The following is a 25,246-nucleotide window of genomic DNA, read 5'->3' as shown; positions in this document are numbered from 1 at the left end:
AAATAACACATCATTAAAGTATAAAGTGTTACCTAACTCGAGTTGGAGGGAAATAGTACCAATGCTTGCTACAAATTACTTGACATCCTCACCACGCTCAATATGTACTCTAGGGTCCTGCTTTGTGAAATTGGAAAACAACTGTCGAGCTGATGTCATATGACGAGATGAGCCATTGTCCACATACTACACATTCCTTGGAACTGCGCTGGTAGAAAGGAATACCAATGAGAATTCTTTCCCAAACATGGCAACAAATTCGTTCAATTGAGTTTCTCCTAAGGCTGCTGCCTACTTCTATTGTTGCTTCCCTTTGCCCTTCTTTTTTGGAAATTGTGATGCATTTTGTCCAAACTTATGACAAATAGAGCACTTGATTTTACTCAAGTCTTTTCTTGGCTATGATTATGGCTCCTCGCTCTATCCCTTACTATTATTGGAACCTTTTCCTTTGCCCTTCTTTGTCTGACCGAACAGGGCCAAGCTTTTGCACCACCTTTCTTGCTAGTCTTTGACTCCATTCAAGTTTCCTCTTGGATACAATCATTCCACAATCTTTCAAAATTGGGATGTTTCTCATGAGCACAAACAACTTGGATAAATGGTCCCCATGAAACTAGAAATCCATTCAATGCCATGTTCACCAATTCATTGTCTTCCACCTTCCCTCTGACTGTTGCAAGTTGATCATGAATTCCTTTGATCTTCATTAGGTAAACTAGTAATGGTGTCAAATATAGTCATCTCTACGGATTTGAGTTTGTTTCACAAGGTCATCTTCCTATTAATGTGCTCACTGTGGTAGAGACTTATTAGTGCATTAAACATCTCCTTAGCAATGTTCTTCTCAGATATGTGAGGGATCGAGTGATCTTTAATGGTATCCATGATCATCCGTATGACTTTTACCTCCTCCTTGTTGGGTTGCCAACTGTTGCATATCTGTCGGTGGTGTCACCACATCTTTCACGATGTCCCAAAGATCATTCTCTTCCAACAAGAGGGTAACCCTTACCTTCCAAGATAGAAAATTAGAGGCATCATCCAATTTGTCTTGGAACTTGAGGCTTGGTGATGCCATCTCTGATTTGTGTAGATTTTCTTTGAAATTCTGCAACTGCTTGAATGAACAAGCTGAGATTGACTTCGATTCACCAAGACACAAAATTTCTCTACTCTAAATAAGTAGCAGATAGAAACATAAATAAAACCAAAGTCACACAACAACAAAATAATTTATCTAGGGAACCCAGCTGGGAAAACCCTCTCCTTGATGTAGATTTTATTGACCGAAATTGAGAAAATAGATCTCTTTACAAGGCAATTTGTTTCAATAGAAAACTCACTATTCTCACTGCTTACACTAAGCTTGAAACTCCTTGCAAGAAAGCTTGAACGAATTCTTCTTTCCTTGCAGAGTTTATCCCTATTTCCTAGCGCTGGAAATCTCCTATTTCCTAGTGCAAAATAGGCTCCTATTCTTTAGGAATTCACTCCTAAAATCCCAGCGCAAACCTGCAAGGAATTCTCTCTCTCAAATCTCCGTGTAGGCTTCTTCTTAATACGCTCTCCTAGCAAGAAGCTCTCCTCACACAAAACCGTGCAAACAATAATGATACAATTGTGCCTTTCGTCCTCCTTTCAAACAATTCGATCATGCTATATCTGGCAAACCCAAACTTAGAACACGAGTTGAGTTTGACTTGTTAACTAAGTCAAACTGACTCTTCAACTCGTCCTTGCCTCAATTAGAACTTGAAGCTACCACTCGTATTCTTCTAAATTTGAACTTACACTTGGAGAACAACAAAACTGAGCCTCCAACTCTGCGCATGAATAAACTGCTACATGAACTCGTCCTCTCACCACGAACTCGTGCATGCTAAAGGAAGGACTGTTTGTGATCTTTCTTGACCAAGGCACAAGTCAATAAGACCTCTCGCTACTATTTTCAACAATTTGCACACAAATTGCTACTGTTCGATCTTTTAATCAGACTTGCTCTAATACCATGTAGTTGTTAAAATTGGCAACTAGGGCCAAACTCCATGTGGGTCATCTTATTTATGGCAACTGATATTCTTCTTTGATTCCTCTCGTCGAGAGGTGTAGGATTGATCTAACGATCATCTGATTCCGACAAGTATTTATGGAGATATGAATTTATTTGTATTTACTTGACAAATTGTTAAGGTCGGCCAGCAGCTAAATGTGTGGCACACATGCCCAACATATCATATAAATACAAGTGAGGTTGAATCATTATTCACTCATCTCATTTCTCACACATCTCTTCTCTCCTTGGCTGATTGGGTTTACACACAAGGAAGAGAAACTCACACGTGGGAAGGAGGAGGACGCAGAAGGGCAAGGAAGGAGGACGCAGAAGCTGCAGCAAGATGTTTTGGATAGCGTTGACTTTTCAGGAGTGCGATTTTGGTGTGGCAGCCTCTCCTAGGCAGGCTGTAATTTTTGGCATGCAAACCGAGGCAATCTGACCTCTGGTTTGACCAATGTTGACTGCCCTAGTTTGGGGCAGCAGGTTGACTGCAGTTTGACTGTGTTTTTGGGGCTGTTTATGGGCTTCTTCTTGCTGTTGGAGGACTAGATGACCGAGAAATTGACCAAACATTTTTAAGGCCAATTTCAACTTGTTTGACCAGATTTGACTTTACTAGTTAGGGTTTGCTGCTGCTGTCATAAAATTACAGATTTCTGAATTTGTACTATTTCTCTCTGCTGAAATATTGAAGATTAAAGAAAAATTGATCAAAGGATTTCCCCGCATTGGGGTTTGTCCCTGGCTAGCTGCCACATCTTGTGTCTCTTGTCTTGGCTTGTTTTCTATCAATCTATTAATGTTCTATCAGCATTTTACTTTATGTTTATGTGATTGCTAAACAATGGCTAATAAGAAGAAATCAAAGTAAACTGCACTAAGCATAGAACATACCATAAATTAACATGGTCTCAGAGCTGAGGTGAAGACAAAGCCCAAGCAAGAGCAAGAGCACGAGCAATTATCGAAGGCTGTTGAAGCAATCTTAAAAGCTTCATGGGGTTCTCATCACACTTCCCTGTTGAAGACAAGCTCCTTGAGAAGTCTGACTATCACGGATGGAAGATGTCTCTCGATCTAACATTGGAAGAGCAAGAAGTGTTGGACCATGTGAGAGGCAGAATCGTTGAGCCTCCATCAAATGCATCCGTTGCTGCTAGGAACAAGTGGACCAGGGGAGAAGTCAAAGCAAAGAAGATCATCCGGGACTCTATCGACAAGCGCCTGGTGGCCTACATTTCCGAACTGACCACCTCCAAGGAAATCTACGATAGTTAGTGATGCAAATCAAGTTTTGTTCCTTAGAAATAAGCTGAAGGAAATTAAAAAGGGCAAAGATGAGAGTATGCAAGCCTACTTCTTAAGGATCACCGAGATCAAGAATGATCTCCTATCGATTGGGGAAGTCGTTCCTGACAGGGAACTGACCATCACAACTCTCGGAGGGCTCCCATCTGAATGGTATATATTCAAAACCACTCTTCTCAACAATAATGTAATCCCAGGATTTGAGGAACTGATGGCGAGATGCATTCAAGAATAAACAAGGATGGAAGAGCAGGAAATGCCTGCACTTAGAGGCAATCCCGCTGCATTCTCCTCTCATGCTAAAAGGAGAAATAATTCCGGGGCAAGATCTAAGGGAAAGGCCGGACCGAAAGGTGGAAGGAAAGGTAGATGTTACATTTGCAACAAAATTGGCCACTATGCGAGGGAGTGCCTTGATAGAAAGGACACATCTCATGACGATGATCAAAATCACTCTTGAGGCAATTCCAACAACAATAAAAGGAAGGGCAGGTTCAATGGCAAAGGAAAAAGGAATGACAAAAATCAAGGAAATGGTCAACCCTCCAAGAAGGCAAGAAACTCCAGGTATGAATCTAACGTTGTTAACAATAAGCAAGATGAATATTATCTACCAGCGACCCTCTACTATTGCTCCCCCGGGCTCGCTGGGAAATTGGCTTATTGATAGTGGTGCCTCAAGGCACTTCACTGGTTACAAAAAAGCTCTCTCTAATTTGATAGAGAAGGAGAACAACCTGGAAATTGTTCTTGGGGACAACTCCAAATATCCTGTGAAAGGCATAGGGAATGTCTCTCTATAATGGAATTAGGGTAATACAATTCATTTGCAAGAAGTCCTATATGTACCTGGTCTCAAAAAGAACCTGGTGTCCCTTTCGGCAATGAAAGACAAGGGCTACAAGGTGGCCTTCATCGATGGCAAGGTACATGTATGGAAAAAGAATTTCAAAGATGCTTTCACTCTTAGGTTTAGGGTTGACTCTTTATATCATGTCGGAGGAAGTCCATTCGGTGTCATGACTTGTGACACATCTCTTCAGTCTGAACTATGGCACCGGAGGTTTGCCCACCTTCATTATAAAGTTCTACCCGATATGAGACAAATGGCGACTGGGATGTTCGAGTTCAAATTAGAGCAAGAAGGTGTATGTCCTGGATGGGCCGAAGGAAAGCTCAAAAGGGGACCATTCCCCTCAAGCCATAGCAAGACCTCTGATATATTACGGTTGGTTCACTTCGACATATTTGGTATGATGCCTGTGAATTCCTTGGGAGGATATTTATATTACCTCACTTTTATAGATGATTATTCTCACAAGACTTGGATATACTTCTTGAAAAAGAAGGATGAAGTATTCTCTTGGTTTCGTCACTTCAAAGCCTTGATCGAGAATCAAACCGAAAAGAAGATCAAAATCTTAAGGACTGATAATGGGACTAAGTATGAATCCAATGAGTTCCATGACTTTTGCAAAGAGGCTGGCATTAAGAGGGAGACTACAACACCATATACTCCTGAGCAGAATGGTGTGGCGGAAAGGAAGAATCGTATGATTGTGGAAGCTGTCCGTACTATGCTCCATGATCAAAGGTTTCCGAAGTTTCTATGGGTCGAAGCTGCGAATACCACCGTATATGTGCAAAACCGATGCCCTCATCAAGCATTGGGTTCCAAGACTCCCGAAGAAATGTTCACTGGTAAGAAACCTGATGTATCTCATTTTAGAATTTTTGGAAGTCCTGTATGTTTTCATGCGCCGAAAGAGAAAAGGAATAAATTGGGTGCATCTGGAAAGAAAGGAATCTTCGTGGGCTATATCGAAAATACTTAGGGCTATAGAATCTATGTGGCTGGTCAAAGGGATGTCGAGACTAGCCAGGATGTCACCTTTGACGAAGGTATGGCACTTAGCAAAGTTGACATTCTTCCTATACTGAGGAAATTTGGAGAAGCTGTTGCCAGGAAACCAGAGGAAAAGGAAGATGAGACGATGCCCGATGTAGAAGAACCTATGGATCTTATTGATCCCCCTCTGCAAGAACCTTCCTCTTCTAGGAAGAGGCCTTCATGGCTCAGGGGGACACCTCATGATGCCGAAGGACACATTGCACCCAGAGGGACTTTCCGTGAAAGTAAGAAGCCGACTAGGTATCAGGGATACCTGACCATCATGAGCATGATCATTCAAAATTAGCCTTCATCGTTCGCAGAAGTTGTCGAGCATCAATTGTGGAAGGATGCTATGACCGAGGAATATCAGTCCATCATGAAGAACGATGTCTGGGATGTGGTCCCTAGACCCCAGGACAAAGCAGTTGTCACTTCGAAATGGATTTACAAGATAAAGCATGGAGCTGATGGAAGTGCTAAAAAATATAAGGCTCGTTTTGTCGCTGGTGGCATCTCTCAGAAGGAAGGTATAGACTATGACGAGATATTTGCACCTGTTGCTCGATATACCACCATCCACTCGATCATAGCCCTTGCTGCTTCGCAAGGATGGAACCTACATCAGGTGGATGTCAAGACCGCATTCTTGCATGGTTCGATCAAAGAAGAAGTCTATGTGGAACAACCTGAAGGATTTGAGATTCATGATCGGGAATCTCACGTGTGCAGGTTGAAGAAAACCCTCTATGGGCTGAAGCAAGCACCCCGAGCGTGGTATGAGAGGATCGATAGCTACTTAATGAAGTTGGGATTTACTAGGAGTGAAGCTGACCCTAACCTTTACTTCAAGGTTGAAGATGACAAACCTCTCATACTGGTGCTGTATGTTGACGACCTCTTTCTGACAGGGGTAGACCCTCTCATTCACAAATGTAAGAGGGAGTTGGCTTCTGAGTTTGAGATGAAGGACCTGGGGCCGATGCACTATTTCCTAGGACTAGAATTTTGGCAGAAGCTAGGGGAGATTTTCCTATCTCAAGGAAAATATGTGGTGAAGATATTGGAGATATTCGGTATGGTGGACTGCAAGCCCGTGACTACACTGATGGAGCTTGACTTCAAGAAGTTAAGCGGTTGTGCTGCCGGACCCGTTCTACAAAATGCTACCGAGTATCGTCAACTCACCGGAGCATTGATGTTCTTGGTGAACTCCCGTCCGGATATATGTTTTGCAGTCAACACGTTGAGTCAACATATGGTTGAGCCTCACCACACACATTGGATTGGTACAAAGAATCTGTTGAGATACCTTCGTGGCACAATCACTCATGGGTTGAGATACACTGTCGGAGATGTGAGACTACATGGACACACCGATGCTGATTGGGCAGGCAGTGTGGTGGATCGAAAGAGCACTTCCGAGTGTTGTTTCTCTTTGGGATCTGCCTCAATATCCTGGATGAGTAGGAAGCAGAAGTCAGTGGCTTTGAGCACTGCTGAGGCAGAGTACATTGTTGCGAGTATGGCCTCTTGTGAGGTGGTCTGGTTGCGGAAGCTCTTCAGTGAGCTGTTTGGATTTACATTGGATACTATTGTGATCCTGTGTGACAACCAGAGCAGGATTCGTTTATCAGAGAATCCCATATTTCATGATCGCTCCAAGCATATCGATATCAGGTACCACTATATCCGGGATATAGTGCAGAGGGGATCAATAAGGCTCCAACATATTGGTATAGATGAGCAGGTCGCCGACATTTTGACGAAGCCCTTGGGAAAGGTCAAATTCTTGACTTTCCGAGAACGACTTAGTGTTGTTGAGAGACCCTCTTATAAGGGTCGTGTATGATGCATACATTGAGCTCTCGGAGCTCCGGGGGGCTTGGGGTGCTTCTTGGAGCGACATGCGACCATAGGGCGACTCACCCTCCCCTAGTAGTGCACTATGTACAGGGGGAAAGGTTCAACCTTCCCCTGTGATACACCATGGCAACTTAGGGATAGGATGATTAGTTCTCGTGTTGAGGCATCCTACCCATGCAGTTTGGGACTCATGGGAAGTACCTCTCATTTGATCAATGAGCAGGGAAATTGGGTTAGGGACCTTAGTAGTACTATCGATGGATGCATCGTTGTATCTACCGTACTCCCTATGCTAGGATGACCTCCATTGATCTAGGATCAGTGAGAGTGGTATGACACACTCTCTGGGATTGACTTCGGGTCAGTGGAGGATGGTATGATACATCCTTGATCATTTCTTCTTCTTCATAGTTTAGCAAAGCAGAGCCATGCAGTGCAGGACAATGCATTTGATGCCAGAGATAGTACTGACAGTCAAAAGAATTAGCAGATGGAGTTCTCCCTAGTTGAGAGGGAGTGTTAAAATTGGCAACTGGGACCAAACTCTATGTGGGTCATCTTATTTATGGCAGCTGATATTTTTCCTTGATTCCTCTTGTCGAGAGGTGTAGGATTGATCTAATGATCGTCCAATTCCGACAAGTATTTATGGAGATATGAATCTATTTGTATTTACTTGACAAATTGTCAAGGTTGGCCAGCAGCTAAATGTGTGGCACACATGCCCAGCATATCATATAAATACAAGTGAGGTTGAGTCATTATTCACTCATCTCATCTTTCACACCTCTTCTCTCCTTGGCTGATTGGGTTTACACACAAGGAAGAGAAGCTCACATGTGGGAAGGAGGAGGACGTAGAAGGGCAAGGAAGGAGGACGCAGAAGCTGCAGCAAGACGTTTTGGACAGCGTTGACCAAGCGTTGACTTTTCAGGAGTGCGATTTTGGTGTGGCAGCCTCTCCTAGGCAGGCCGCAATTTTTGGCATGCAAACTGAGGCAATCTGACCTCTGGTTTGACCAGCGTTGACTGCCCTAGTTTGGGGCAGCAGGTTGACTTCAGTTGACTGCAGTTTGACTGTGTTTTTGGGGCTGTTTATGGGCTGCTTCTTCTTGCTGTTGGAGGACTATATGACTGGGAAATTGACCAAACATATTTAAGGTCAATTTCAACTTGTTTGACCAGATTTGACTTAACTGGTTAGGGTTTGCTGCTGCTGTCATAAAATTACAGATTTCTGAATTTGTACTATTTCTCTCTGCTGAACTATTGAAGATTAAAGAAGAATTGATCAAAGGGCTTCCCCGCATTGGGGTTTGTCCTTGGCTAGCCGCCACATCTTGTGTCCCTTGTCTTGGCTTGTTTTCTATCGATCTATTAATGTTCTATCAGCATTTTACTTTATGTGATTGCTAAACAGTGGCTAATAAGAAGAAATCGAAGTAAACTGCACTAAGCATAGAACATACCATAAATTAACAGTAGTCCTATGCTTCTTTATTAAATAATTATATTTTGAATTTATTCAATAAATCATTACAAAAAACAAAGGAGCATAAAACACAAAACACAAAATATGTCCTTCAAATAAGCTTATGATTAATGACTCAAAAAACTTACAAACACACCTAAAAAATGAGGCTTTATTCTTGGTGATGAGAATATTGCAAAACAGAACTAAGAAACCTGCGTTGAGTCATGACTGTACAGATTGTATGAACTGTCTATGGCTATACAGATCTGTATGGTCTGTTTGTACAACTGTATGGAATTCACTGCGTGGATAGATCTGCAACCTGCAATCACTGCTGGGCTACTCTTCTCATTACTGCACTGTTTTTCTCCTTTCCTTGGCCTCTTGCTTCACTTTTGGACAAAAGTGTCTTTGTGAAGAATCAATATGTCTTTTCCCTCTACCTTGCCCTTCCTTTATAGTTGAGTTGAAGACTTAGTCTGCCAAAATCCTAATCTCACATTGAGATCTACAGTTGAGATTAATCTAAATGATTAATGTAATTAAATACACTCTATTAGACTTTTGCAACTCAAAAATACTTTTCACTTTATAAATAAAGTGAATTACAAAATAGAAGACTCGAACGACTTCCTGCATGTTTGACACGAAACTTGTGCAGAACTTGTCCAACCTACAATCATCAACATCCCTTGTTTTTTTGAACCACAGGACAATGAAGTACTTTGAGTCTTTGGACTGTGACAATAGGAGGGGTGGGAGCTCCTTTGATAAGCCTTGAAAATCTTGAATGGATTTACTTGTCTTCCTCCTCTAGGGCATTGGAAGGATGAACAATCTTTGATGAAATCCTTTGACCATCAACCTTCAGAACACCTATTTCAAGTGTCTGAACGCACGATTTAATGAAGGACTTTCAGGGTATTGTTCTTCAGAAGGGGGCTATAAGATAGAAAAAAAGGAAAATAAAGATTTGTATGCTTGAAACTTCGATGTATGATGCAAAAGGACCAGAGGCTAGGGAGGCTGCACCTGATGCATTTTATTGGTACGAAGGAGATTCCTTCTGAATGATGGATAAATGGTGGGCACTCTAGGAGACCTAGGACCTAGGAGATTGAATACCGAAGCAAGGGAATGAACCAGAACTACCTTCAAACGATTCAAAAGAACTTCTACCATTGGAAGAATCAAAGGCTTTCTTGAATACAAAGGCCCGACTAGTATCTTAAACCATTGAAGCCTTAAATTGAACAACGAAATTCTACTGGGATGGGGGATGCTGAACTTTTGAATTTCACATAGAATTGACTGACTTGCAAGCCTAACAGGTAAAATTTTAAAAGGTGCCCGCATATGCACCATATGGGTGTGTTGAGTGGTCAACATATTATAAACTTGTATAGCACTGAATACTGGCTTTCTGCAATTAGTCTCATTAGTTGTGAGATACTTGCAGACATCACAATTAGACTTGCAGCCATTGAGATAGGATGGCAAAGACTGTAACTTATTTTTTTATTCTACCATTAAATCATTTTTAATATGCTTCTTAGTGAACGGTATGTATTTCCCATTTCTACGAAGTCTTAGTTAACTTTTTGGTGGAGAGGATATTTTTGGGTTCAGCCACAAAATATAGATTATTCCCTGTAACTGACTGGAAAATTTCCTACCTTGGGTTGGTGCTACAGTTGAACTGCGGCTCTTATTTTATAGAAGCATTAAGCACAGTGGCATGTAATTTTAAATATTGGATTATGTGCCTATAGTGGCAAACATTTTTTATTCATTATTTTGTCAATGAAAATGGTTGCGTTATCCCTTTTTTTGTTATTGAAATGCTGCATATATCACTTGAAAGATCAAATCCTAATTATTGTGTTATGTGCTTGCTCTTTGTTGTTGTTCTTAATATATTATCATGCTTTGTTTTTTGTGTTAATTTTGACGATGTAGAATGTTCTGTTGGCAGTTTTGACACAGTGAATCATTCTTTCGGCTCCTCAGATAGTTCCTTATTTTCTAAAACGGAAAATCTTCGGCAATCGAAAGTGCAAGTTGCTGCATATTACTCAGATTCAACATCTGGTGCTTTTGAGTACCAAGGTGAATTAGGTTACCATCCTCTCGAAGAAGTAAATGAGTGTGAAAAATCTGGTAGAGGAGACTTGAGATTGACGGATGCTGAAATTGCTAGAACCACTGTCGAGGTGCTTATAATTTTTTTCATAGGAGCTGATGCTGAATATTATTTCTGATAATGTCAATAGAATGCTATAGATTTTGGTAAAGTGAATGCTTTCAAAAAAATTACTTATATGTTACATCTTTATGTTTGTAAAACTTGTAGGCCAATCATAGAGCAATTGTTCTCTTTTCGGGCATGGTACATAGCGACCCACATAAGGACATTTCCAGGATTGAGTTGCAGTATATTGTTGATGATTATGGAGGTCTCTGATATGTTTTATTACAAATGCTTTGTGTATTTTTGTTGCAACATTTATACCCACTTCACAATGTTTTCTGGCATTTGTGTTTTCTAACGTTCAAATGAACTTACTCTTCTGACATAAAGTGTTACAGACATCTATATTGAGCTTGAGAATAATGGGAATATCCTGCGAAGCCCCAGGGCGAGCAATCCTGTGGTGCGAGAACTTGTGCAATTCTTTCCAAGTTCCCTCTATATTGGCTGCTTGTGTTCTTCAAAGGCTTTGATCTTTTTGTCTGCAATGTTCCATGGACAATGTTGTCAAACTTGGTTTGCAATGTGGCCAGAATGTTTTCATAGGACTGGATGTGGATGATATTCATAGATATGGAGAACAGGATATTGCTGCAGCTGAAGATCACAATAAGATTAACAATGAAGACATTGATGGCATTGACAATAAGGATGACGAAGAGGTTTGTGCTAGCTAATTCAGTGATTTTTTCCATCTGGTAAAGGCATTAAAAAAATTAGTATTAAATACACATTCTCATTATTATTTAAATTCTTTGTAGGAAGGGAATTCTATTAGTAGTGGAGATGACTCAAGTATTTCTGAGTCCTCAAGGGATTGGGAAAAACTAGATACCGCAAACAAAGTTCATCCAATTAACTTTGCAGAAAAGATAGCCAAGGTACTGATTCACTTAAATTTATTTTTTTCATTTCATTTACATTTAAAGGTAGATATCAAGACCATTGTTAAATTTACCATTATCGACAATTTATTGCTGGGGTTCCAAAATTTAAGTTATTGGAAATATCGGGGAAAATATCGGAAATTATTAGAAATTATCAGGAAATTTAACAGAATACAGAAATAATTGTTAATATTTTTTTTTTCAATTTTCTAACTTCTAAAGCAACATCAACATCAAACAAACACATTGCTACATAAATATGAAAATAAAATCGATATATGAGATGTATAAGATGTCAATTATTAATATTTTTTTTTCAATTTTCTAAATTCTAAAGCAACATCAACATCAAACAAACACATTGCTACATAAATATGAAAATAAAATCGATATATGAGATGAATAAGATGTCAAGTGTTACATTTGATTTCGATATTGAAATATGATATTTTATTAGTCATAACATCTGATAGAATGATACAAAATCAGATCAAAACAAAAGTAAATGTATCTCATGAGATGAATCATGGCAATAAAAACCACAGATTTCCCCTTGTTTGCTTGATGGAAAATGATCATAGCATCCTCAACAATGTTATTAGAACAAGATCAAAACATTGGTCGACCAAAAAATTCATAAAATAATCAAATTTTGAAAAGAACATATAATTCATGTGCATCCATAAAAATCCCAATTATTATACACAAATATGCAAAGTTTCTCATGTATATAGAAAGGATGCATATAACCAAAATAACACTGAGTACAATTCATCTTTGAATCAAAATAGATCAGCATAAGGGTTCTAAATGGGCTCTAGAGTACAAAAATCAAGCTACAACAAATAGCTACATAACATCAAAATCATTGCCTATATTAGTATCCTCCTCATCAAGATCACCCTCTAAGCATTAAAATAAGATAGAAAAGCTTAACGTGCCTAATCAATGATTTTGCTTGAGTGAAACGTACATTTTAACTAGGGTCATGATGGATGAGTTCAATAGTCAATGCCACCTGTTACCCACCAAAAGTGGGTACCCCCAGGAGAACCTTTCTCCTAATCATCTTCTTCTAGCTGACAACCAACAACCCGTGACAACCACCTTGTTGCCGATGTGATGTGTCATTTTATCTCTGCCACTTGCATCAGTGATATTTTTCCTTGTCTATTTGTCAAGAGCACATGTTAGAAGGTGGACAATCCGATCCAAAAGGTATGTTATTCATTGTGCAATCTGGTGCTTATGCATGTTTTTCATTTGGGCATTTTGGCATGGATTGTTGGGTGACTTGGGAGAAGGAAGGGTTTTGACCGTGGTTTTGTTCCATGACCGTAAATGGGGGGTTAATCTTCAATCCTAGTCCATTGGGACCTCCCCTATTAGCCCATGGCTCGAGGAAGGTATTTGTACACCCAATGTGTGGACTTCATCATTATTGCTACCCCTTTGACCATGGCATTCGACCTTGAGACTCTTTTATCCCCATTCCTTTCCATCATTATTCACATGCCACCTATTGATTGAAGGATGTACCATGGATATGTCTTTCCCCTTAGGGGTTGGGAACACTTAATATTGTCATGTATTAGCCACTCCTACCTAGGGAGGTAACACTATTATGAGATAAAAACCTTGAATTTGGAAGGGAAGCCCCGTATGAAGTATCAATTTTCCTTGATTAACAAGCTTGGTTCACTTAGATGCACTAATGATTATTGTACCTAATGGTGAAGATGCAACATTGGACATTGTGTATAATTGGTAGGTGGTTTTCATCATGGGTTGGGAAACTTAACTGGGGCCAAAGTCCACTATAGCAGCATTATGACACCCTACAGGTGAAGTGTTGAGAGCCATGGGGCTCCTATCACTTACATAGCATCACTTCATTCCATGGGCACCCACAACACCTCAACAGTGTGCACTTTGCCCCACATTATTCACGAAATGATGCACTTGGACCAACATGCCTCTAGCCAGCATATCAATGTACACATGGTTTGGCAACTGATTTGAAGCCTAAATGAGGTTTGTCCCACCCATTGAGACATGGGAGGGCTAGCACCACCCTTTGAGCCCTTAACGTTGGAGCAGAACCAGTTCATTCTATCACCAGGAGACCCATGAGACCCATTTGGTGCCCAAACGCAAAATTGGGGTCCACAGGATGATATGCATAGAGATTTAGGGTCCAACCCCTAGATTCGGATTTTTGGAGTCGCCCTACACTTGACTTGGCACTTGAGGAGCCAATACATGCCCTAGAAGGGCCTACGCATGCATGACATCAACATTTCGTCCTTTTTTGTGGGTTAATTTTTATGTTTTGCATTGGCTATGACGTTGGCTTGTAATCTCACCTAATTTTGCCCATTATTTTACAACTTTAGGGGATTTTTAGGCTAAATTAGAGATCATTTGACATGTATAAATTAGAGAGAGATCATTCTATTCTCCCTTCATCATTACTTGGAGAATTTGAACCTCATAAGAGAATTCACATTTGTTCCTTCTTGGCTATTGGAGATTTCTTGAATGCATTTCAATGTTTGGACGCTGTTATGGATTGCCTTTGGAGCTATTTCTTTGGTGAATGGATGGATATACTACATGTTGTCTTGTAAGTGTTGATGAATTTTGTCTTGAAATTGTCTAACGTATAGAATTTATGTTTCTAGATTATGCTTATTTGTGCCCTAATTGTTGAAAATTAAATTTTGAAAGGATATCTAGTTGAGAATTGCATATATTATTCATTGTATAACATGTAATGAATGTTCCTAGTGGAGGAAGCCTTATAACTCTCCATCAAATTCCATTTTCCTTAGAAGTGGTTAAATGTTAGAAGTTGATACCTAGGGCACCAATTTCTTAGCCTCCTTAAAAACAATTTTGCTTCTCTTGACCCTCCTTGACTCCATATGCCCAAAGGACTAGGCACTGATCCAAATCGATCTCTCTCACTTTTTATCCATAAATCTTACTCTTAAAATTTTGGTCCTCTTAAGGATAGGACATTTAACCAGGCCTTAGAGTGAATTTCCTTGGGAGAGGTTTTGTGGGAATTTGAGAGTTTAAACATCAAGTTAAGGGTCTTGGCTATTTGACCTCCAAATTTGGTGGGCATCCGCTTAAGTTTTCTCCATAAAATCTCTTGCCCTAGGTGTTGCCCTAAGAAGGAAACCCTAGGTATTCTTTCTCAACTTGGGGACTTCCTTGAAGGTTGTATGAGCCTAGTACTTGTTGAAGTATATCAAAAGAAGCCTTTTTTCCTTATTGCCTTGATTTCAAGAGTACCTAAAATAAAACAAAACAATAAAACCCTAGGTCTTGTGCATTTTATTACTAGGTCTCTTGTAGAAAGCGTATTGCTTCTTGAAGCCTTATACTATAAATTTGAGCCTTTCTTGGGAGATTCTAGCCTATCACCTTACACTTTAACCTTAGAATATCATTCATTGGTGATCATATCGTACTGGGATTCCTCCCATGGGTGAAAATCCATAAAGATCAGGGGGCCTTGGCTGTGGTGACAGTGGGCCATTGCCCCATTGTTAACACTTAGTCTATCTATTTGTCTTAAAGGGTTTCCCTCTCCAAGGCGTGTTAGATTTTGTGGAACATCGAGGTAGATAGAGGGATTGGTGCTCTTGATTAAATGTCAGTTCCATACCCTCTTACATCTTAGAATCCAATAGAAATGTTGCAATCCCACCAATCTTTAAACTCTGAAAACTATAAAATCTGCTAAATTTTTGGTAGATATCAACATTTCGTCCTTTTTTGTGGGTTAATTTTTATGTTTTGCATTGGCTTGTAATCTCACCTAATTTTGCCCATTATTTTACAACTTTAGGGGATTTTTAGGCTAAATTAGAGATCATTTGACATGTATAAATTAGAGAGAGATCATTCTATTCTCCCTTCATCATTACTTGGAGAATTTGAACCTCATAAGAGAATTCACATTTGTTCCTTCTTGGCTATTGGAGATTTCTTGAATGCATTTCAATGTTTGGACGCTGTTATGGATTGCCTTTGGAGCTATTTCTTTGGTGAATGGATGGATATACTACATGTTGTCTTGTAAGTGTTGATGAATTTTGTCTTGAAATTGTCTAATGTATAGAATTTATGTTTCTAGATTATGCTTATTTGTGCCCTAATTGTTGAAAATTAAATTTTGAAAGGATATCTAGTTGAGAATTGCATATATTATTCATTGTATAACATGTAATGAATGTTCCTAGTGGAGGAAGCCTTATAACTCTCCATCAAATTCCATTTTCCTTAGAAGTGGTTAAATGTTAGAAGTTGATACCTAGGGCACCAATTTCTTAGCCTTCTTAAAAACAATTTTGCTTCTCTTGACCCTCCTTGACTCCATATGCCTGAAGGACTAGGCACTGATCCAAATCGATCTCTCTCACTTTTTATCCATAAATCTTACTCTTAAAATTTTGGTCCTCTTAAGGATAGGACATTTAACCAGGCCTTAGAGTGAATTTCCTTGGGAGAGGTTTTGTGGGAATTTGAGAGTTTAAACATCAAGTTAAGGGTCTTGGCTATTTGACCTCCAAATTTGGTGGGCATCCGCTTAAGTTTTCTCCATAAAATCTCTTGCCCTAGGTGTTGCCCTAAGAAGGAAACCCTAGGTATTCTTTCTCAACTTGGGGACTTCCTTGAAGGTTGTATGAGCCTAGTACTTGTTGAAGTATATCAAAAGAAGCCTTTTTTCCTTATTGCCTTGATTTCAAGAGTACCTAAAATAAAACAAAACAATAAAACCCTAGGTCTTGTGCATTTTATTACTAGGTCTCTTGTAGAAAGCGTATTGCTTCTTGAAGCCTTATACTATAAATTTGAGCCTTTCTTGGGAGATTCTAGCCTATCACCTTACACTTTAACCTTAGAATATCATTCATTGGTGATCATATCGTACTGGGACTCCTCCCATGGGTGAAAATCCATAAAGATCAGGGGGCCTTGGCTGTGGTGACAGTGGGCCATTGCCCCATTGTTAACACTTAGTCTATCTATTTGTCTTAAAGGGTTTCCCTCTCCAAGGCGTGTTAGATTTTGTGGAACATCGAGGTAGATAGAGGGATTGGTGCTCTTGATTAAATGTCAATTCCATACCCTCTTACATCTTAGAATCCAATAGAAATGTTGCAATCCCACCAATCTTTAAACTCTGAAAACTATAAAATCTGCTAAATTTTGAATGGGATCTAAAATTCTACTTTCTCCATATGAAATCCAATGAGGTTGGAACCACTTTCAAACATTCCGAATTAATTAATGGTATTGTTAAAAATTTAAGGATGAAAATAAAAAATAAAGGAGAATGTCACTTTTACTATAAGAATTTAATACTACCATTGACTACTAATGTATGTATCTCATGAGATGAATCATGGGAAATGAAAACAATAGATTTCCTCTTGTTTGCTTGATGGAAAATAGTCACAGTACCCTCACAATTCAATCCCCTAACTCACTTTTAAAAAATGAGGTTTAAAAGAGCAAAAACTTGGTTATAAGGAGAAAATGATAGAGATAGGGCAATAATTACCTAAATTATTGTGATAAATTGAAATTATCACGATAGTTTCAAAAGGGCAAATTATCACGATAATTGTTGAAAATATGTAGCTACGGTTGATATTTGAAGTCAACAAGTCAAAAGGAAAATTATTATTTTTTATGGTCCATGTAGGCTCCATGTTGGACATGTCGGCCCCACCACATGAAGGGGTTTGACCGATGGGTTAATTCCACTTGATCACACTCATATATATTGAGAGCTCGTCCTCCACTTTTGGCATGATCACCGCAACTCAGATCACCTACAACAAGAATATTTTTGCTCACATGTGCGAAGGAGAAGTTTCTTTGACAAACGAAGTTTGACTATTTTTAAATTGCGTTGACCTTGGCATATTTTGGCTGCTTTGACTTGGAATCTTTGACTGATTGAAGGACAAATATTCTGGGCATCTTTGACCCGTCTTAACCAAATCTTTGAAGCAAGAAAACTAGACGTTGACTGCACTATTGACTGGCTTTGATCGCAGGTCAAACTAGGTAGTTTGATTGAACTTTTTTGTGGAGCAGTGGGGTCGAAATTCAACCCCTTGACCTAAGTTGACCAGAAGCAACAATAGATTGAATTTCACCCTGTTTGATCAGATTTGACTTGTGGGAAGAACTTTAACTTTCTCTCTCTCCTTTGACTAGTTTGACTTGGAATTTGGTTTGGTCAATGGAATGATATTTTGATTGGAATTCAGATGTACAAATTGATTGAATTGGATAATTTCTCCTAAGAAAAGGTTGCTGGGTTTTTGCCCTGGTTTTGGGGTTTTCCCAGGTAAATTTTTTTGTCTCTTGTGCATCTTTATTTTAGTGTGATCTCTACTTCCCTATTGCATTTATGGTTGAAATTTTCTGAGGTGTAATTGCTTAATGATCTGAATGTTTTAAAGAGGTAATTGTATCATTAGAATTAATTACTTGACAAAAAATTTGTGCTTGTCTTAATTGCACTATAAAATTCAACATGGCATGAGAGCTTTGGTGAAGGAAAGGGAATTGAGATCACTGTTAACTTGTTAAGAGACCTACTTTTGTAATCTGACAATTGTCCTAATTTGACAAGTTGGAAGGTGCTACTAACTTCAGGGCATGGAAGAAAAGGATTGATCTTATTCTTGCAGAGAATGATGTCTTGGATGATGTTGAGGGAAAAGTGTCTGAACCTTATGACAATGAAGGAAAGGCAAGATTCAAGAAGAATGAGATCACTGCCATGAGGATCATTGTTGAGTCCATTAGAGATCACTTGATTCCATATATTTCTGATTTGGAAACTCCAAAAGCTATGTAATGACCCTTCCAAACTTTATATTAAAAACTGATTTGATAAACTTCATATTAAACATAAATATGAATTAAACTTTGTTATAAATATAAAATTTAAAACTTATAAATATATATAATATTAAACTTCATAAAATTAAAGTTTATAATAAAAAAAGATATAAAATATCAAACCTTATGTAAAAAGGTAACGCAAAGGCCAAACATGAAATATAAGTAAAGTACAGAAGATCAGAGAGAAAAGTATCTGAGAGTGAAATGCATGCGGAGGCGTGTCGGGAGGAGGAAGAGCGGTGGCCGTAGGCGGGAGGGCGGCCACCGCCAAGCCTGCAATTATAAAACCACTGATCTGAGCCGATCACGGGGGAGGAAGGCAGAGGAGAAAATCAGCAGAGAAGGGAGGACAAACCAGAGAAAGACAATTGACTAAGGGAAGAGCTTTAGGTATCTGAGGTTCTGGGCACGGGGGACAGTGAGCTTCTGCGAGAAGCTTACTGGATTGAGCAGCCAGGCTCTGCTCAGTCTAGGCTGGGTGGAATTGGTTTCCCGGTAATTGGTATCAGAAGCAACCACAACGCCATCAACTACACCAGAGCAACACCAGAGCAGGCAACAGTTCAGGTAGGTGTCCAAATTCTCTTACTGTATTTCAGTTCAGTTTTGGTTCTTACTGTATTTTAGTTCTGGTTATTACCGAATTTCAGTTTATGGTCTTTACATATGGTATCAGAGGGCGTGTTCAAACCCTTCCAACCTCATAGGCCCTTATAGTTTTCAAACCTTGGTAATTTTCCTGCTGTTCTGTCAATCTTTTGCCGTGTGTCTGCATTTATTCTGTTGCATAGGTTCGACAGAGCAAAATTATAATACCGAGTACCGACCCGTCTGAACGCGGCATGAAATCCCCTTAGTTGATACGGAATCGCCATTCGGTCATTCCTGAATTGGTAAATAATTACTCCGAATATGTAAACAGTTCACGATTTTTATGACTCTGGAAGCGATTAAAACTTTTTATTGTTTTTTTTTTTCGATTTCTGACTGAGCGAATCATCTAGACGCACATTTTGTTCATCTCTTTCATTCTCTGTTTAGATAATCCCTACGGTTTATTCTGTTGCAATATGTTTCATGATTTTGAAATTCCTGTGAGAAGGGCGTTTATTTTTTTGTTGTATGACTATTCGGATGATTCTTACAGTGATAAATGTGTACTGAATGGTTGTCGTGTGGTCGATAATGATTATTCATAGAGCCCTAGGAGTCGTTTTTATGATGTTAGTGCAACTTCATGGAGAGCCCTAAAACTCAGTAGTGTTTTAACTTACTGAAAGAGATTTCGGCAGAAGGAGAATTAGGTAACCGGAGAAGACTCGCGAATTCGGGTTCGTTCTGAGTTATTCGGGAGTTGTTCTTTTTATGCTCACAAGCGCGTGCAGCTCCCTCTCACAATGGTGTGCAGGAAATGGACGAAGAATGGGTTGACTACTCTTTTACACAACCGCTAACGCTGACGCCATAGAAAATGGGGTGGTGGCACAGTTGGTTAGCGCGTAGGTCTCATAGCTAATCGTTGAGGAATCCTGAGGTGAGAGAGGCTCGAACTCTCGACCTCAGACAATGGGGTGAACCTGGTAAAAAATTCTTTTACGAATTGGGCATAAAAAAAATACTGCGCCGGGATATGTGTCATCAAAATTCACTACAGTGATTAAACCTGGTGTAGGATGCCTTATTTCGTCTTAGACGGTTAAACTTTTAGTTTCTAGTTATCCTTTTGCCGTGCGGTTGCATTATTTGTTCGAGCAGCAAAGCAGACTCATCCGAGGGCGGCTTGACACTCGTCTCGTCGATGCCACCTCGTCACGTTGATGCAAACTCGTCATTCTGTCGTTTCTAATTTAACTGAAATTGCCTCGCATCTTTCACAGCTTATGCCGTCTGTTTCTGATTGGCTCACTAATTTTTGAGCTATGTCGTAGTCTTCGAGAGTTGACCCTGTTTTGGTGTGAAGGAGATGATAAATCCTTTGCCTACCCTCCCCGCGGACATAATTCAAATCTGTGTGTTCATATTTCCCTGTTTTGGTGTGAAGGAGATGACAGAAGGAAAATTTAGAGGTCTTTAATGCCTACCGGGTAGGGATAGACTGGCTGAAATGCATTCTTGGAGGTCTGTAATGCCTCTTGAAAATCGATGATCAGATACAGAATTATTGTTTTCATGGACGCCTGGTAGATCAGGCTCAAGATTACTTTTGAAGTTTAAGGTGGTACAAATTTGCATTAAATGGAGAATGATGGATGGATTGAAAAATATTTAATGCTTTCTTGGATGCGCAACCTCTGTGTTCAGAATAGTTACAGATTTGTCCTTAATTCGGTATTAAAAGCTGGATAGGAGGAATTAATGCTTTACTGGATGCACATCTTGCGGATTCACTGGAGCATTCATTCACCACCAATTTTTACGGTCTGTACCACCGATGGGATCCAAGCATCGTATACGTCTGTGGGTGACTGAACTTACGATCTCACAGGAGTAGCCTTCTGATAAAGAATTCAAATTGGTTTAAAGCCCTTCTAAAGTTACAAAAGGAGCCGAGGTCCCTCAAGCTCATAGCTTTGGTATATTTCAAAGGCTTGACTTAATGCTTATGCATCCAAAAAGAATCCAAGAATCCTACTTCAGGTATATCCTTGACCGAGTCAATCGAAGGTTCAAAAGCGGTCATTCTGTTTTAAAAATATGCTTTGCAGACTTATGTATTTGCAGACTTATGTAGTATCATAGCATCACATTCCTATATATATATAGTTTAAAAGAGCTGACTTGTGGAGAGACAGACACAATTCAATAGTCCATGACAAGTCCCTCAGCAGACTTTTCAAGCTCTGAACTAAGAGGGGGATACTAACAAGCACAACACCCCTAATTAAAGGAATGTATTGGAAATATATAAAATAAAGAGAGTTGACGAGCATAACAGAGATGTTGCAATCCTTTTAATTTGATCGAGGAGGTACACTGATTCCTCTTGGATAACATCCCTTGTTTTATTCTAGTATTGATATGTGACCTTATACCTGGGTTTTGATATGTGAACTTATAAGTTATGACAAAATTCACATGATGTATTTACTCAACTTAATATCAAATTTTATCAAATATTTTGCATTAGTGAATTCTTCATTAGTTTTGTTTTATTCAAACAAGAATCTAAAAGAGGTGACCTAACCTTATAATGAGCATTACATCAGCAAACTGCAAAACCTTCAGTTTCCTTGTATAAATACTGCAATTAACTCTCCCTACCAACTTAGGTGAGCAGAGCCAATGCCTTCACCTTAGCACCAGTCTGGACAGAGTCTACATCTTTCCTATACTCATATATTGTGGACGTTATCTGTTCTGCCAGATCAACTTTAAATGCAGTCAACTGTCTAAAAACAAGCATTAGACTAGTCACCATTGCGAGTTGTTATACACCCCTTCCAAAGGAAGGTGAACCCTTCTAAACAGGTTCCTTTTTATGTTCCTTGACAGTAATCGAATCTAACTTGATAGGTTCCCTGTTATGTCGTTTGATCATTCATAGCCTCCTAGAATTGCCAGTTTCAAGTTGAAGGGAACAACTAAATTTCTCAGGTAATATCTATGCAAGTTCTCTGCCAAATATCGTGAAATCTGAACTTATGATAGCACAAAATTTTCTATGAACCCTATTGCAGTCAATTTGCACTTGCATCAACCATTAAAGCGTTAGGTGCAATTTATAAAAAACTACTTTTCAAAGCATCAGTTAGAGGACAAAACTGTACTAATTATATCCTTTGACGGAGTCATTCGTAAGACAAACTGGTTCTTACACATCCTAATTTATTTCCTCCGTTTAAACCCAATCTACTTTTATGATATACTGCTGAACTATATCCCTTCTAGATTTTAATCATGACATGTCCAGGGTAAATTTTCGGCTAAAGGTCAAACTGATATGGAACCAAAACAACCCTTCATTTTATAGATTTAATCCATATCCAAGTAATATATTCTGAATGTAAATATGTACGACCTTCCTTAAAAGTAATAGCTAGATTGAGGTATGGCGGGTATGTTACCGGCATATATTGTAACGAGACATTTTTTTTTTTTTTTTCAATCGTGGATGTCATTGGTGAATAAACTTTGGATGTCTTACCTTAGGAGCTTATAACCATACTTCTGCATTATTCATATTAGGATAGAATACCCTGCATTAGGACAAGGAGGTCGCGAGACCACCCTCCTTGACCTCGGTACCAGTAAGATCCGCCTAGCGGATAAAAATAGCAAAACTATACCCGTTTACAAATGTGAAGTTGCAAAAGAAAATTATGTGTTAAATTCGGTTGTCTACCTCAAAATTTTTATAGAAATTTTATTATGTGTTCAGGGACCATTACAATGGTAAGGACGTATGAGCGACGACGACGTGACCAGGCAGCATCACCACCATTAATGCCGCCACCGTCGCCATCATCATCCCCATCACAATCGTCACCACCTAGACCATTATCAACATCAAACGCCCCAGCGCCAGAGTTGACTGTGATAATGAACTCTTTGGAAGCCTTATTGGAGACATTAAAGGAATCAACTAAGGCTAAAACCAAAGAGGAATTTCAGCATGTAGCCACCAGTTCAGCGGAACCAAATAATTTTGAGCCCAGAAGACCGAAAGAAGACATTTCCAGGGAGCTTCAGAAAATTAGACTCCCAGAATTCTCAGGAGGTCGAGCAGGTGAACGCGCTGAAGCGTGGTTAGAAGGAATGAAGCTTTAGGTTAAGAAAATATTCTTCTTCTGCAAAAACAAAAATTGCCGTGTTTCAATTAAAGGAAAGCGCCTTGATTTGGTGGGGAAATCTGGAGAAGTAGTTACACCTTACATCGGATAATGTCCCTTGGGAACTATTTGAGGAAAGGTTCCACGCAAAGTATTTACCTCCATACTTTCAACAACAGCAAGCCAGAGCCTTTCATACATTAATTCAGGGAAGTAAAACGGTGGAAGAGTACAAGATAAGGTTTATGGAGCTTGTAAAATACATTCACTACTTAGACTCTGATGAACGTCAAGCTGAACGCTTCATATTTGGGTTAAATCCTCGCATCAGAGCCTTGGTAAGCATGTGGAAACCATCATCAGTAGCCGAGGCAGTCGAATGTGGTCGTTATGCAGAAGAACACCTTGGAATCAAAAAAGATATGGGGCCAACAGGGCCTATCCAACCAGGATTTCAGGAAAAGATTCATTATTTGGGTCACATCATATTAGGTGAACGGATTTCAGTAGATCCTGAGAAGGTAAAAGCGATCATGGATTGGTCAATACCGAAAAATGCACATGAGATACGAAGCTTTATGGGTTTAGCCGGTTATTACCGAAGATTTGTGGAGGGATTGTCCAAAATCGCAAAGCCAATTACCACCCTTCAGCGTAAAGGTGTTAAGTACGAATGGACCGAGGAATGTAATAAAGCATTCTCTGAACTCAAAAGACTACTCACCAGTGCACCAATCCTAAGAGTCCCAGACATGGACAAAGATTTTACTGTATGTACTGATGCATCCAAACAAGGGCTAGGTGCAGTGTTGATGCAGGATAGAGGAGTGATAGCATATGCTTCCAGAAAGTTAAAACCTCATGAAGAACTCTATGCTACTCACGATTTAGAACTAGCCGCTATAGTGCTAGCTTTAAAGATTTGGAGGCACTATCTAGTGGGACGAAGTTTTACACTTAAAAGCGACCATCAAAGTCTACAATATTTGTTCACCCAAAGAGACTTAAATGCCAGGCAAAGGCGCTGGAGCGAATTCCTAAGTGAATATGACTTCGAAATATCATACATTAAGGGAAAGGAAAATGTGGTAGCAGATGCTTTAAGCAGAAGACCTCGGATATTTTCTCTCATACCCATTAAAGTAGACTTAAGACAACGAGTACTGGATCATCTTATAAAAGACAGCTGGTATTTAAAGGTAAGAGCAGGTCTTGAAGGTAATAGGGCAAAAGAATCTAAATTTGAGGGATATGAATTAGAAAACGATGGGATCTTACGATTCCATGGAAGGATGTATATTCTTGATGATAAAGATCTTCGAGATACCATCCTTGGGGAAGCCCACAGAGCAGTATATTGTGCTCATCCTGGAGTAGGGAAGATGTATGCGGATACCAAGAAACTCTTCTTTTGGGCAGGCATGAAGCGTGATATCACTCAATTTGTTGCAAAATGTTTGGAATGTCAGCAAGTAAAGGCAGATCATTGTCACCCAGCGGGCCTCTTACAACCCCACGACATTCCTATGTCTAAATGGGAGACCATTTCGATGGATTTTATCACTGGACTACCTCTTACTTCTCAAAGACACAATGCCATTTTGGTAGTGGTGGATAAATTAACAAAAAGCGCCCATTTCATTCCCGTAAGAGATACTTATGATGTTGCTGACGTAGCTCGAGTATTCATAAATGAAGTTATTAGATTTCATGGAGTACCTAAAAAGATTATATCCGATAGAGATTCGCGATTCACTTCTAGATTCTGGACTTGTATGCAAACAACCTTAGGTACTCAGC

At 39.4% G+C, this 25,246-nt stretch overlaps 1 protein-coding gene across 5 annotated transcripts in view; it reads left to right on the top strand.

Moving 5' to 3' along the window:
* Positions 1 to 25,246, top strand: part of LOC149153483 (uncharacterized protein At3g49140-like) — a 297,229-nt gene that overhangs the window by 43,972 nt on the left and 228,011 nt on the right. For all 5 annotated transcript variants that reach the window (XR_016262519.1, XM_089439338.1, XM_089439339.1 and 2 more), the window contains exons 3-7: positions 10,573 to 10,810; positions 10,951 to 11,053; positions 11,187 to 11,251; positions 11,382 to 11,510; positions 11,610 to 11,729. Coding sequence is in view for 4 of the 5 variants with exons in the window: in XM_089439338.1 (XP_089295464.1) it covers positions 10,573 to 10,810; positions 10,951 to 11,053; positions 11,187 to 11,251; positions 11,382 to 11,510; positions 11,610 to 11,729 (655 nt within the window). In the remaining variant the exon portion in view is untranslated. The remainder of the gene's footprint in view (positions 1 to 10,572; positions 10,811 to 10,950; positions 11,054 to 11,186; positions 11,252 to 11,381; positions 11,511 to 11,609; positions 11,730 to 25,246) is intronic.

The sequence above is a fragment of the Pinus tabuliformis genome, chromosome 9 (assembly GCF_031772625.1).
Source record: "Pinus tabuliformis cultivar Carrire ecotype Pingquan chromosome 9, CPIR1, whole genome shotgun sequence".
Lineage (NCBI taxonomy): Eukaryota > Viridiplantae > Streptophyta > Pinopsida > Pinales > Pinaceae > Pinus > Pinus tabuliformis.
The sequence above is the reverse complement of the archived record's forward strand: the minus strand, read 5'-3'. Positions and strand labels throughout refer to the sequence as shown.